At 43.8% G+C, this 15,637-nt stretch overlaps 1 protein-coding gene across 2 annotated transcripts in view; it reads right to left on the reverse strand.

The window, feature by feature from the left end:
- Positions 1 to 15,637, reverse strand: part of ADCY5 (adenylate cyclase 5) — a 208,345-nt gene that overhangs the window by 7,916 nt on the left and 184,792 nt on the right. For both annotated transcript variants that reach the window (XM_017823584.1, XM_017823585.1), the window contains 4 exons: positions 14,495 to 14,582; positions 7,995 to 8,111; positions 6,547 to 6,711; positions 4,151 to 4,326 (listed from right to left, as the gene is read on the reverse strand). In XM_017823584.1, the coding sequence (XP_017679073.1) occupies positions 4,151 to 4,326; positions 6,547 to 6,711; positions 7,995 to 8,111; positions 14,495 to 14,582 (546 nt within the window). The remainder of the gene's footprint in view (positions 1 to 4,150; positions 4,327 to 6,546; positions 6,712 to 7,994; positions 8,112 to 14,494; positions 14,583 to 15,637) is intronic.

A 15,637-nucleotide genomic window follows, 5' to 3' on the forward strand; every position in this document is an offset into this window, starting at 1 on the left:
CTGTGTGGGGCTACAGCCCTTCTAAAGCACAGAACCACTAAAAGATGGGAGGGGGAGGAGAAAAACAGGCTTCTGAGTGAGCTACACTCAAAAATCCAGAGTGATGGTGCGACATGGTTAATGTGATTAAAATACCTAAGAAGCATTAACAGTGAAAGAATCATTTGGGATTTTAATATCAGTGTGGGATGCTTGGCAAATGCCTGTGCATCCATCACTACTTCATTAGGTCAGACTGGAAAATTTGACCTAAGCAAGAAAGCTTTGCGCTAATACCTTGTGAGGCATAGCTCCTCTCTTCTCCATTTATTGTGGCAGGGAGATGTGTTTAATTCCTTTAACTCTAGTCCTGCTCCCTTCTTCTGCAAGTTCCTCACCATCAGTGTTGTGCCCAGCTCTGGGTACCACACAGGTACACATTCCTATTACCATTCACTACACTGCAAAGAACTTGCGTGAAGCAGAGCTTCTGGGGAAGATGGAGGGTGTGCTTTTTGACAGTGAAAGGATGGAATGGAGCTTTCTGGTAGGTAGCAGCTGTCTGAGCTCCTGATTGATTGCTTAATGCTGCTGTGTTTCTTCTCAAGTGTGGGTGGAGTATTAGGTGGCTGAGAACCACGTACAAGCACCTTTTAAAACACCATTTAAATGGAAAGGAGATCAGTGGTAAAATTACTGTACTGTCATCGATGCAGTTGAAACTTTGCAGGCTACTAACATGCTACATGTTTAGCTTGAGAATCTCACAGCTCTCTAGAGAGCTTCAGGCCACAGTTTTCTGGGGTTGGTGGGAACCCCACTGCAGAATCAGAGATAGAAATCATCAAAATCAAAATAGCCTAACTGGACATAACATCAAAAAATAAAAGCATAGTGACTCTCTAACCCTGTTTGTTCCAAGACATTTTCCACAGTTCTGAGCATGTAATTTCTTCTGACATGGATTATGCACCTCACTGTTGTCTTGGACACAACCTATTGCATGGCCTCTTGGCCAGATCCAGCACTGAACATGTGTGCTTGGACACAGACCCAGTTTGAAATGCCTGGGGGCTCCCACATTAAAGGCTGGATCTAGCTGGGGCTGGAGACACTTCCCACATGCAGCATGATTCCCCTGCTCCCCTAAATCACTATCTGGACAAAGATGACTCACTGCTCCCCGTTATCACTCTGTCTTATGACGGGAGCAGGGCAGATCAGACCCTTAGTACAGGGGCTGCCAGTTCACTGTGTGCGTTACTCTTGCTCTAAAATCTTCAGCAGAGACTATGAAATACAGCAAACCCTGTATTTACAATGACATTTTGGATAACTGAAGATGCCCAGTGCAAGCAATACTGGTGTTACATTGTAGGTTGTTCCCCCATGGAACAGACATTTCCAGTAGCAGATGGCTCTTTAATTACTGGAAGGTAACAGAGAGAAGCTTGCTAAACACACTCCTGCTCAAGTTAAGTGCACATTTTTAGCAGGAAAGGCAGTTCATTCTGGGAACAGTTCCCATAGGACAGTAACATCTCACAGCCACGACGGTAAGGACAGACAGCTCTCTAAATCACAAAGCACAGCTTGAACAGAATTGATGGGCTTGATGAACAAATCACCCAGCAAAACTCTTTGGGCTTCACTGTGCAGGAACTCAACTTAGAAGACCACTTTGGTCCATCATATCTTTAAAACCAATGCACTAGTTTTATCTTCTGCATAGAGAAAAGGTAACATGATAATATCTCTGTGCATCCAGTTCCACTTCATGTGTCACAGCACTGGTGTGTCGCTGCAGTCAAGTCTAGCAAGTCCCAATGTGCTATAATCAGCCTTTTAGCTGGTTGCATGCTGGGTTGGTTTGTACACAGAAGTGTGAAGTGACATCTGCATCACTTCTAATTAGTCAGAGCACCATAATGGCTGCAGAGCAGACAGTAATTATGTAGCTACAATGGGCACCCAATTAAAGTAGTATGAGGTCATGGTGGCCTTTTATTTTTTTTTTTTTTAGTATCAGCTGGACAATGAGGTTCATCTCTGAACTATGTGCTACATGCTGAGCTCCCATTTCCCACAACATGCAAATAGGTTACCAGACATTGGGGCAATAAATAGCCATCCAGGGAGCTTTCTGGACAAAACAAAGTGTCCTGGTTTCCACTGGAACAGAGTTAAATTTCTTCCTAGCTGGTGTAATGCTGTGCTTTGTATTCAGTATGAGAATAATGTCGATAACACACTGATGTCTTAAGTGTTGCTAAGTAGTGTTGATACTAAGTTGATACTAAGGACTTTTCAGCTTCTCAAGCCCCACCAGGCTGGAGGGTCACACGATGTTTGGAGGGGACAGAGCTGGGACAGCTGACCCTGACTGGCCAAAGGGATATCCCATACCTACCATATGGCATCATGCTCAGCATGTGAACTGGTGGGAAATCTGGCCAAGAGCTGCTGCTCAGGAACTGGCTGGGCATCGGTCAACAAGTGGTGAGAAGTTGCACTGTGCATCACTTGTTTTGTCTATTCTAACTATTTTATTATTATCATCATTATTACTACTATTATTATTTTCTTTCTTTTATGTCTCATTAAAGTGTCTTTATCTCAACCCACAAGTTCTCTCACTTTTACCCTTCTGATTCTCTCCCCCATCCCACCGCAGGGCAGTGAGTGAGTGGCTGTGTGGGACTGAGTTGCAGCTGGGGTTAAACCATGACACAAATACCATTTAGTGAGAGATAATACAGCATCACAGAAAGCTATTTCTGGGAAAACATGCTAACCTTCTCCACTTTATTACTGACATTTTGATTGTGAAGTGATGTAAATTATACTTCCAAGTGCTGTAATTTCGCTTAGTGCTTGAATTACAAGAATGAAATTATATTTTGAGATATAAAATGCTTTTTTTTTCACTAATTGTGTTAGAAAATGCTAAATAGCTTCTGCTGATGGAACACATAATATCTGAATAAAAAGGAAGGAAACCTCATTCTCCCTATACCTCTCCACAGAAAGCTCCATGGGGTTTCCTACCTAATTTCTTTCACTAATGGCAGCAAAAGCTATACACCCATTAATTGGGCATACAGGAATCACAGAATCATGGAACATTCATGTGAAGGACAGAAGTAACCAGGTGCATCTGGCTTGAAAGGGTTAATGACCATCAAGAAGTTTGAGCAACTACACAAACCATTTCATAACACCCAAGACAGCAGTGGGAAGTGCCATAGGAATCTTCTCAACCACCCTCCTGTCCAAGGCAGGAGCAACAACAGCAATCATCCTTGATGAACAGTTCACCTAAATTGGCATAATTTGATTGACTCACATTCAAGTACAATTGTTGCCTACAAGGGGAAACCATCAAAACAAGGACTTAACAACACAACTCGCAGCAAGAAACAAAACTTGTGGAGCAGGGCAGGTTTGTGGATGTGCCAAACTTCCCCCCCTGGTGTGACCTTCAGGAGAGGGGTAACCATGTCAGTGGAAGGAGGCTGCCACCATGATTAAAGTGTGACCTGCTGATCACAAACTACCTTTCCTAAGTAAAAGGGCAACTGTCTACTCCCACTTAGCCCCAGGCCCTTCTGCTGGGAACTGTGCTGAGCCCAGCTGTGACACTGGCTTTTCAAATGCAGATATGTGTCCAGCAGCAACTGGCAGGAGATCACTGGCCAAACATCAAACACCACCATTCCACCACCCCAAGCTGGGTTTGATATATCGTGGTGGTTTATTATCACATCCCTGAGCCAATTTAAGTTTGTTGGAGGACTTTTTTTTCTTTTTTGGGAAATGACATTTCTATATTAGGACTGTAATATCAGAAGAAGTTAGAATGACTAACTACAGCTCCGAATTTCTGGAAAAAAAGAAATACAGATCCACTCTGATTCCAGTTACATTCTGTTATTATTAGATAGTTCATTAGTCAATTCCCACATTAAAAAGATCTTAAAGGGAACAGTACTCTCTAGCTCTTCAGAGGTGGAGAGTAGCACTGGCAAAGCCTTTAGCTTACAGCCATGCCCTCTCTGGTACCATGCCCTTCCCTTGCTTGCACCACAGCCTTGGCACTCCCATCCACTTAATGCCACACTGAAATCACTGGGTGAAAGAAATGAAGATTTCAGAAGTGAAAGGCACTTACTAGGTGTTAGCTGTAACCAGGAGATCTGCATTGTCAAAAAGGTTGACCCCTGGCACTTCCACAATGAGAACATATATAAATTCAATGATTAACATAAGGATCAATTTTCCAATACAGCTGATCTGAAGGAACACAGAGCAGGCCAGGAGACTCAATAAGACACTGTAGGTAAAGTACTGTATAAAGACAAAAAGGGGAAAAAAAAACAGAAGAGAGATGAGTGTCAGCTGGATAAATCAAAACTGAAAACAAAGGAAACTAAACAGAGGGATAGAAAGGGATTGGGAGTTATGTAGTTGAGCTGACAAAACATGTAAACCTGGGTCTGTCTGTGGGATTCTCCCATGTTACAGAAGTTAAAACTGAATGGATGGAGAGGAAAACTGTGGCATTCTTCTTTGGGTGTTATGTGCTTTACACTGAAGAGCACGGGGCTCGCAGCTGTACACCCAAGGTTGTGACGCAGGTTTGCCCTGGACACGGGTACTGAATCAGCAGAAAGAATCACCCAGTTATGCTGGAATAATTTGTACTTTAAGGCCAAATTCTGAACTCAAATTTGTGTATCTTTGACTGTATCTTTGATTTGTGTATCTTTGTACAACACCCAGGACCAAGGGTTATTAGCAACTGACACACCAGGACAGATACCCACTTGAGGCCAATGGGAAAGTACTGTCACTGCTGACGTGACACACTGACTCCATTGGCAGGAAACAGGCTGGACAAACACACTGATGCCCATCACCATGATCATTTTTCCTGCCAGCAGTTTTAGATATGCATGTGTGTAATACTGGAGAACCTCTCCCACACCTGGTGGGGCAGCAGCTTCTGTCAACCAGAGGGATGAGTGTTTACCATGCCAGTGCTCTCAAATGTGATTGCACACTGAGGGTGCTCATCACCTTCCTGCTATCAAATCTGTGAAGATTTAAGCTTCCACTCTGTCTGGACAGGCCTATTTCTGGAAAAAAACCCCTGTATCATATGCCTTAGGCAATCCATCCTTTCAGTTAAAAGCAAGCCCTAGCTGAAGTAGAAATATGCTTATGTTCTGAGCTCATTTATTAATAGTCATTGCCGATATATTAAATTAGAGAAAATAACTTGTACAGCTTGTACTCGACTCTTCAGCTTCTAGAGAACGAGTGGATATTCCCTGTGACTGAGGGGTAGGATCCCACCATCTCCTAAACGCACACTGGGAGCAACAGGCACCACTTGTACCAGATCCAACATGTGCCCTGCAGAGCACAGGGGAGGGACTCCTCACTTCCTACCCCACTGACTTGCAGGACCTGGCTCGAGGCTGCCATAGCAACCCCAGCACGCAAAAGGATTGTTCCTCATGGCTTAAAATCCCTCTCTGTCCTGAACCAACACTCCTTACAAGTTCAGGATGGGCACAGACTGTTTCTAGTTCTCTGCTGTGCCAGGTTTTGCACCTGGCTCTTTCTGCAGACGCACTAAACCCTCTGCAAATTTTAAAGTCACAGTAATGGTGGTCTCAGAAACCCCACTGAATCAAATATGGATCACATTCCTGTGAGGTTAAATGGAAATACATTCAGTGGGACACTTGGACATCTGGATGATAACAGATCTGCCACAAATCTGTCAGGTCCCCATGACCTTGACATAAATTCTGTCCCCATCCTAGACAGATTTTTTCCTTTTCAATTTCCAGTAGACAACACATGTAGCAGTCATGACCTAAAATCTCAGAGAAAGGTCTTGACTAGCTATGGCAAAAAGAATTTTTTTTTTTTGGCAAAGTATTCTACTAGTGTGTAAAATATATTGGGGTTGGGTTGTTTGTTTGTTTGGTGTTTGTTTTTTTCTTTCTTCCCATTAGAAGCATTCTTTTTTTTTAACAAGATGTTCTGAAGAAGTAGGAATAGCATTTGCAAATTGAAGCAGACCACTATCTGGGCTGCCAACCTGTCTGAGGCCAGTACCTACTATACCTTTTGAAAGAATATATAAGAAAAGTTTTTCATCAGAACATAAAACAATGGAGAGAACTGCCTATGACTAGACGTTGATTTTCAGGGAACTGATTTTCAAGTAAAATGGAGCACCCGCAAATTCCTTTGAAAGGACTTGCACTCTTCATGCCATTAAGGACCTCATGGAGAAAGGCTATTTCTCTTGCTACAGGCAGGATCCAACACTTAGAAAAGCCTACTGATTATTCAGCCCTAAAGGAACTTAAACATCAATGTGGACTCGCGATAATAACTTCAGACACTAAAGTTTGAGTGTAGTAGCCTGTGCCAGTTCTATAATGTCAGTCAGGAGCAACTTCCTTTCCTCAGAATCACTGAGATTTGTCACACAGATTTTACAGCCTTTTTCCAGACCACCCTCTGAAACCCATTTTTCCACAATACCTCTGGAAAGTTGCAGTTGGGCAAAGGACTGTCACAGAATCCCTGCAATGTGCCCAGGCTGTAGTTGGAAGTCAGGTTGCTGATAAGGCATATGTCCACCCGGTCAGGAGTGATGTTGTATTCAGCAGCCATGCAGCTGGCAAGATCCACAGTGCTGCACATGAACTGGAAAAAAAAGACAGTATTAAGCTCTACAGCACTGATAAGGAAAAGAAAACAAAATAGCTTGTATCAATTAAAAAACCCCTTGGAAATGGCTGTAGCAATGTGTAAAATACACAACATGAAATCATCAGGTTATGTTTTACTGCACGCACAATGGCTATGTTTTTTCTCTCCCAAAATGTTAATTAACAAAATCCAGGCTGTGCACTCCAGAAAGCTAGTTGCATGCTCAACTTTAGGTACAGTTTTATGTAGGGAGGTTCACAGGCAGAGGAGCTGTAGATATTACACACAGAAAAATATCCTGCTGTCTGTGATAGGGCCCTGCTCTGTTGCTCTCTTTCTGCTGATGGGAATTTCTGAGCTGATAACTTTCCCCTGGCATGTCTAAAGCTTCTGCTGGGGGTCTTTCTACAGGGAAGACTTCAGCAGCAAGGTTTAAAGGCTTTGTTGTGCTGAGGAAGCAGCAGAGGCCCATTCTAATCTCCCCCATGTGCTGCTCCGTTTGTCCATTTTGCTGATGTTCACACTAAGTAGTTCATGAATGCAAAGAATCACACATTATGCAAAAAACCCAAGCTCTAATTTCTGCATGGTGCTCAGCAGCCCACACCAGCTCTTTGTAGGTGACAATGGGGGAAGGCAGTGAGGGGGCCAATGCCACTAGTGCCTCCCATTCAAGTAGCTCAACAGAGCATAGAATTGTTCCTAAATCTCCACTGTGTATATAGGGTTGCTGAGGCAAGAGCAATCAGTGGTCTGATTTTCAGGTGTTCAAGCCTCTCCGTGCCAGTGCAAATCAGCACTGCCCCAGCTGGGGCCAGAGCTGAGAGGAGCAGAGGGCCACGTGAAGTCTTTGTAGCTGCCTCCAAGCTCAGAGCTTAAACCCTGGCCCATTTTACCTGCTCTTTCCCTTTGTCTTAAAAAAGGAAATAGATGTATACAGAGTAGGGAATATTCAAGTGGTTTCCTTAAAACACATTCAGACTTAAAGTCATTTGTAGAAGTGAGAAGCCAGCAGCTGCAAGGCCCCAGAGAACAGCCCGTCTTTCTCTGAGCCTGAAATCAGCACAGCCAGACCACCTCGGTCCCAAAAGTGCAACTCAAAGCAAAGTCATCACCGTCCCCATTAGGTGATCCCTGCACTTGGAGCAGGATGCAGCACTATGCAGAGGCTGGCAGGATCACATAAAACTCAGTGGTTTTAAGGGTCATGATGCTGCAGAGCACCAATAAGAAAACCATGCAGAACTGAGGGAATCAAAAGGAATTAATGGCCATACCATGTTGACAAAGGCAGATAGAAAAACCAGGATAATGGCAAAGACTCCAACTAAGGTACTATTGGTCCTGGACTGTACAATCTTCTTAGAAAGAGTCTGGAGAGGAACTGGGAAAAGCTGCATGTGGGAAAAAAAAATATGATTAAATAAACAAGTAAAACCATTATTTTACAGATTACAACCTGCATTTGAGCTGCCCACATACTTCAGCATGGGTCTGTGTGGATGCTGCACAGAGGTGGAGGATGGTGATGGGGGATGTGGGACAAGGGCGAGCAGAGACGTGACTGCCTCGTTGCAGCAGGCCCAGCTGGCTGACCAAATCTACTTAGGCCTTCCTAATGGAGTGATGGCTCCTGAGCCCAGATAGCATGGCTTGCAGGGCTGTGCTCATCCTGTCGTGAGAATCAAACCACAAGCCATCTGTAGCTGAAATAGCCAGGAGCTCGAGCTTGGAAATTACTGGAGCAAAAATTAAAAGAAGCAGAAATGAATATACACATGTCATATCCCTTTGATCACAAGGACATATCGTGGGACTTTCTGGTGCCATTTCAGACACAGACTGTTAAACAGCCCTGGCAAGCCTTGTGATCTGTCAGACCCTCGGCGAAAGGCGCTGCAGAAATCAGCTGGCCTCGGCTGGCACTGAGCACCACGTTCACATGGGGCTAAAAATAACCGCGGGTGAGGGTGATCACAGAGCTCCCCCAGCCAGACTGTCCCAGTGACTCACCACCAGCAGAGCTAGAAGCTTTCTGCTAATGGCTAATGAGTGCCGGCCGCCAGCGAGCTCCACTTTAGGTGCTGCATCGTATTCTGGAAACAGCCTGTGTGTTAAAGCGGAGACTAACCCAGCACCCTTTGCAGCAAGGATCACCCCTCAGCATGGTGTGATCACCCCTGCATTGCGCTGGCTACAAGAGAGTCCAGGAGACAGAGAAACCAACCCTTTCTCTTCATGTGCCACCACTGTGCCAGTGGAAGCTTGGGGCTGGAGCAATGTGAGATGGACGCCGGGAAACCCTCATGCACTGACACGCTCCTGTGTGATATTGTCATCCCCGCAGTGCCCTGCCCCTCCACACCATCCTGCCAGGGCAGAGGGGATCTGCCCAGGACTCCCAAAGCTTTTTCCAGAAGCCAACTCTCCCGTCCCTTACTCACCGCATGAATAACCGAGCCACTAGAGGGTATTTTTAGAGACACAAAGAAACCAGCAGCGCACCGCCACGGCACCGCAATTTAACTATGACTAATGTTTCTATTAAAAGTCTTGCTTTTCCCTTTTATCCTTCACTCTTACATCTTTGGAGATGCAACATTTTGTCAGTGCTGCGCTTCCCACACAGCAGCCCTACAATGTAATTACCAAGTGCTGGAGCGGCCAGAGCACTGATTAGCTGGTGGCTTTTGCAGAAGGAGGGAGAGGTTGAAGCAAGAGTTTTGAAAGGGCTGATTTCACCTGCTAGCAGCACACACACAAAAATCCAGCTAACTCCAGGTGAGAGGAGAGGGCAAGGCTCTGTGGGGGACTGGAGGAAATGGGAAAGTGGGGTTGTTGCTTATTTACACTGAATGAGGATTGATTGAAATTCACTGAAAGCTTATGCAATCCTTCAGGCTCAGTGGCAACCACTGCAAATCAAAGGGAAATACCTCTCTTTCAGAAATAAACCTTGATGATACAAAAGTCCTCTGTTGATAAGCCATGAACCAAAATATCTCTTTGCCCTACCACGTCCAGCTGCTTCCACACAGACATCAGCTAACAGATCCCTACCAGCACAGGTACATGGAAAATGCAGTGGGGCTTTCCTCTGCTCTAACCTTTAAAGGTTTTGGAAGGAGAAGGAGGATCTGTGGGGCATTTAGACAGTTTTCTCATTAGAATAGAGCAGAACAGGTTTCCCTGCTATCCCTTTGTCTAGGCCTCAAGGCCAAGCTCCACAAAGGTATTCAGGAACCTAACCTCCATCTGTAATCTCTGGGAAACCAGGCACCCTAAATAAAACTTGGGAGTTCTTTGTTGTGGATCTTGGCTCAAGCCCCTGATGCCAACGATCCCGAAAAAGCCTGACTTTGAACCAAGCCTGAGATATCAAGCAAAGCCATCAATGGAAGACACTTACATTCTAATGAAAACACTTTTTCTTTGTATTAATATTTGTTCTCACAACTTTGCAAACAAGGAAGAATTTTAGGTCAGTAAACATGTACAGCTGGAGAAAGTCCTGCAGAAGAAATGAATGCTGAAATCCATAGGAGGTCAGGACTGCAATAGAGAGTGCAGTAGCACAATCATGACGTGCATCTGAGGAACCTCTGCCTCGTGGACAACATTCACGGAGACCCTGTAACGTAAGTCACACTCTCCTCATCTTACAGAGACAGGTAGAGACCAGGAATACTTGCAGCTTGGACGGCTTCTATGATAGACAGAAGGGATCTGTCTTAGCTCTGACAATTGAGCTTCGCTCTGGCACTGCTCCCTCCATAAAAATGTTCACAAGTCAGGGGTATAGCACAAAAGAGGAAAAAATAAAAGATTACTTTCCTTCCCATTTTCCAGAAAAAAGAAAATAAAATCCCTTCTCTCCTTGGAAAAGCAGTAGGAAATCAGGACATTGCAGTACATTGAAAATCCAAGCACCATTGCTGGTTAGCCCATTGGTTTGTACTGTCCACCATCATCTAGTCCTCTTAGTGAGACTCAGTCTCGCCTGAGTGAAGAACAGGATGAGGGAAGGTCTGATGAAATGGCAACTTCAAGCCAGGATTTGCACTACTGAAAACAGGGGCTGAAAGAAAGAATGTGATCCATTTGGGCAGCTGAGATCCACGTTTGGGTAGCCACACAAGCGTGAGGTCACTCATTAGCCCTCTGAAAATCCCCGTGTAAAGAAAAATAAAGACAGTAGGAAAAAGAAAATAGGATTGTCCAGTCGATTCCAGTTCATTCTGACTGAAATCATAAATCCAGGTGAAGGTAGGGCACTGCTGTACAGGTGAAAGTCTGAATTTAAAAAGTGATCCAACAAGTACTAATGCCACAGTGAAAATAATCCACAATCTCCAGTCATTTGCATGACAAAATTACTCTAAGTAAAACCCATACTAGGCAATAACTGCTGATTTAGGACAGAAGAGTAATATTTCTCCTTTTTTCTTCTTAACATACATTGTGGACATGGAATACTGCTTAGATAATTGCTGTTGTGTTGTAAGATGAGGTCTTTAAGTTCTGATTTTTCAATTTGTAATAAAAGCCTTTGAGTCATTTTGAAGTACATTAAGATACTTCTGGAGTAAAAGACAACATCTCCAGGCAACTGAATGTTGCAAGTCCATTTATGTAACTTACTTCACAGTGATTTATTAGTCTATTAAAAAGTACAGTTTTCAGAGGGTTTTTTTTTCCCTGCTTGAGAAAAAAAACCCAAATGCTTTATGAGCATCTAGATCAGCTTTGAGAGCCAAAGAAAGAGGTAGGAAAGCTACACCTATGTAAAGATACAGAAAAACTTTTCTCATAAAGAGTAATTTGAAATTTCTCTCATATGTGCTCCCAGGGCCACGCAAGAAGTTGAACTCCACACAGCAGTGTAGATACCAGAAGCTGAAGGATTTTAAGAAGAAACACGAACTTGGTAAGTTAGTAGCACAACAGATGTCTCCCAGCAGAGTATTTGTGAAGGGACCCTGGTTCCCATGACCTTAGACTCTACTGGGAAGGGACACCATCTCACGGTGGCCAAGTCTTCATGGAGCATCAAAGGGAAGAACTGGAACTCTCTTGTTTATTACAGCTGAAGAAACTTGGAAAGCCAAGCTGGCTGTGCTGGCAGTTCCAGGATCAACTTCTAGTCCGTGGAGAGTTTTATAGTGGAAGATAATAATGACAGCAAAAGAAAATAAAACATGATCAAGCTGTTCAGAAAGAGCCTGCTGGCCACTGTCAAAGCCAGAGATGGAGAGGCCAAAACAGGGAAGGAAAAATCTCACATGAAGGCTGGAAAGAGGAAGAAAAAAGAGACACTTATCATGTAACAGCACAGCAAACAGACAAAGTTATGCTTATGCTGATATCCTGGGGCGGACACCTGCTTTCTAACTTTGCGTGGAATGAACCATTGGTATGTAAAACATATTGGTATGTGAAACAAAGCAAACAATGCTAACATCCCTGTGTCTTTAAATTTCATCTAAAATGATCTGTAGAAGTGCCTTCCTTCTGTATGTGTGTAAAAGTGCTTCCTAGAGAAAGTGAAATACAGAAATAAAGGAACACCAGTTAACCAAGGGCTGGGTAAACCCATTGCTTAAAAAACTCAGACTTGAAACACCAAGATCTTCAATGACAGAAGTAGGCTGCAGCTGTTAGGAGCTGCTGCCATCAGATACATAGCTGAAATCAGACAAGCTGAAAGTACCTGTTCCCTAAACAAGCCCCCTCATAATCAGATGTTGTCAGCAAAGGCTAATCTGGAGCACTAAAAACGGGTAATCAAAAAGGTACCAGAGCTAGAAGGCCCAATAATCTCAATATTTGCAATCTGTCCACAGAAAGCACTGGCCACACTGGATGTTATACATGAGCACGTTGTGGGGCTGGGCCAAGGTGCTGAAAATATCACTGTTGGAAATACAAGGGGCTTCAGAAAATCCTGAAATTCTGATGTTAGTCTGAATTTCCTCTGATGTCTTGTGTTTCCACAGCCTGTGCACTGAGGCAAAGCCGGCCTAAAAACAGTTGCGGGCACAACTACATGAACCTGGGAGATCAAGACAAAGAAAGCAAGATTGAACATCTGCCTAGAGTCACATGTAAAGTCCTGTGTGCCTTTTAAATTAATCACTGATAATTTTAAACCAAGAAGCCCAAACCAAAACCCGAAGCTTTGAAAGATGACAGAAGAATCCAGTGCTGCTGTCAGTACGTGGAAGCAACCTAAGGCCAAAAATGCCAGCGGGTAACACAGCTGTGAGCCTTGGAACGTATCTGGCTGCAAGTCATCCAGCTCAGATGCTTCAGAGTTCCGAGTCTGCCACAGCTCTTGCCCCAGCAGAGCTGGTGTGGCTCTGCTTGTCTGGCAGCGTGCTGGGATGTGCTGCCAGTGCCGGTGCAGCAGAAGGAGGCAGCACAGCTCTGCACTGAGTTTCCCAGTTCTTTGTGGCTGTGACCAAAAGCTTTTCACCTTGGTCATTAATTAACTGCTAATCACATTAAACTGATGATACCAGTTTACAAACTAATGACAGTCAATAACATCCTTATCTGTAATGGACTCACCAAGTATAACCAGGCATCTTTGGGTACCATTTCCCAGCCCAAGCCTTCCCATTAGCACTGTTCTTTCTGACACTAGTTCTCACTGCTGGTAAAAAAGGAGGAACAATGGGATGCTGCACTTAAAAACTAGGCTCCATTTAAAATTGCCATAAGGCCAAGAGAAACCCTGTGAATGAAATGTTAAGTTCAAATAGAACCTCAAGCTTATTTTATTGGGAACAGTTTGCAGCAATTATTATGTAAGAAGGCAAAGCTTAATTCTCCAAATCTAACTTTCAAAAGTCAAAAAGACATATAAGGTGCAAGTCTGTCAAGAGCACCCACATTCAACTGTTGAAAATGGCACAGAGAAGATAATTAAAGTGAGGCAAATCATCTGCCTGACATTATCCATTATCCCACTGTTCCTTCTGCAGAAAACATAATGCTACCAAACTATTTTATTCCAGGCTCTGGGGAACAAAGCTGAGCTTGGGCTAAGGAGCCCAAATCTGAGCATATTTCATGTTCAGACAGCGCTTGACTAGAAGGATCCCCAAAACTGCAAATACATCAACATTTTAATAGAAATACCTTTGAGTGCAAAAGATGAGCACATCATGCTTCCCACAGTGCTCACTGCCAATTTACCACAGGCTGACAAGAAGAATTAGTGTGTTTTTGGACTTCACACAATGTATTTCTTTGCTTATTAAAGCCAGTTACAAGAAAGAGCACACAATGTTGGAAGCTCTGTACACTCATCTGAGAAAGGCTGATAAACTTCTATATGTTTAAGGCTTTTAATTCCCTCCAGGACATTTTTCCTTGATGATATTCTGCTTCTGATTATCTGCCTACCCAAACATGCATATGTAGCAGGGGCCAGCACACAGGCAACTCTGCAGGAAGTTTACAGGGAGGAAACGAATGGTCAGTTTTTCGTTCCACACTGGAAAATATGTTCTTCTTATATCAATATGAGAGTGCCTGCAGGGGACTTAATAGACATGCAGATCCACAGAGTGATTACTTCTGCTGAGCTAAAGAGATGCCAACCCTAACATCTGTGTGCAGTTCATTCTGCCTTATCAAAGGCTTTTTCTGTAACCCTTATCACATAGTGTGGAAAGGAAGGCTAACAAAACATGCTCTGTTAGCTGAAGAACCAAATTGCTGATCCAGTTATTTTAGGCAGAGCACTCTACAAAGAAACCACAGTACTCACCTTTACACAGGAGTAAATGACCGAAACAAACACCACTGTGGTCAGGATCAGGAAACAGGTCAGGAAAAATCCCAGCATAAATGTAGAGCTGAAATCAAGAGAGACGGTTGGGTTTTTTTGTTTTGTTTTGGGTTTTTTTTAAATGCACATAATACAGAACAACTACAGCTCTGCTCTCCAGAACACGACATTTTTACAAGCTATGACACACTGCACAGGCTTTCCAATTAGGACAGCAGTAGGAGACATGAGGTGCCTTGAATACCAACAGATACTCTGTCCTATTTAGAATTACTCATGCAGGCTGCAGAGCAGAGAATGCTGCATCTTCTGTAGCAATCACCTTCCTGCTGGGGTAACAGTGGTGGGACTGAAAAATATTTCATGCGCTAGAGGAGGCGACAGAACAACTTGTTATGGCAGGTCGGCTCCCGGCTGGCTGTGGGCAGGCACCCCTGGGAAGGAAGGCGGGGCTGAGTGCTGCAGTGCAGCTGAGCGGGAATAGTCTCACTGGGAATAGCCACCTGTACTCGCACAGGGAATGTTTGTGTGGCACCATTCTCCGTGCTCTGTCTCGTGCATGGAATGAGAGGAACCACGGCTGGAGGACAGTCAGGGAACACAGCCTTAGCTTAGCCAGCTTGAGAGGTTCCTGCTCCTCCCAACTTTGAAGTACAAAGAAGATCCTGGGGCCAACTTTGTACTATGTATTTTCATCTGTTTTAATCATGGAGATAGTCAACACCAATTTCCTGGTGATTGGTCTCAGGGTGACAGGATAGGCCCCCTCCCAGGAGTTAGCCTTGTTCATAATTTAAAGGAATTATTCTTGTGATGTGACATTGAGGGCAACCACACCAAAGCCAGCTGGTCTCTGTGTTCTCTCATGACTACTAAGATAATTGTACTTGCTAATTCACTATTTGAGCCTTTGTGAAATATGTTAAAGCTATTCCTCTTTATCACCATAAATGATCACTGACATTCTGTCTCTAGTTTCAGATTCAAATTCCATGGTGTGTCTTTCATGAAACTCTGGTGGTGACACATATACACCTGTGGTTTCAGTTACTGCTTAATTGCTACCTTCAATAAAAGACCAAAGCTATGCAATTGAAATATAAGGAAAACCAAACCAAAATG

Source organism: Lepidothrix coronata, unplaced genomic scaffold (genome assembly GCF_001604755.1).
Source record: "Lepidothrix coronata isolate B3197 unplaced genomic scaffold, Lepidothrix_coronata-1.0 Scaffold103, whole genome shotgun sequence".
In the NCBI taxonomy this organism is placed as follows: domain Eukaryota; kingdom Metazoa; phylum Chordata; class Aves; order Passeriformes; family Pipridae; genus Lepidothrix; species Lepidothrix coronata.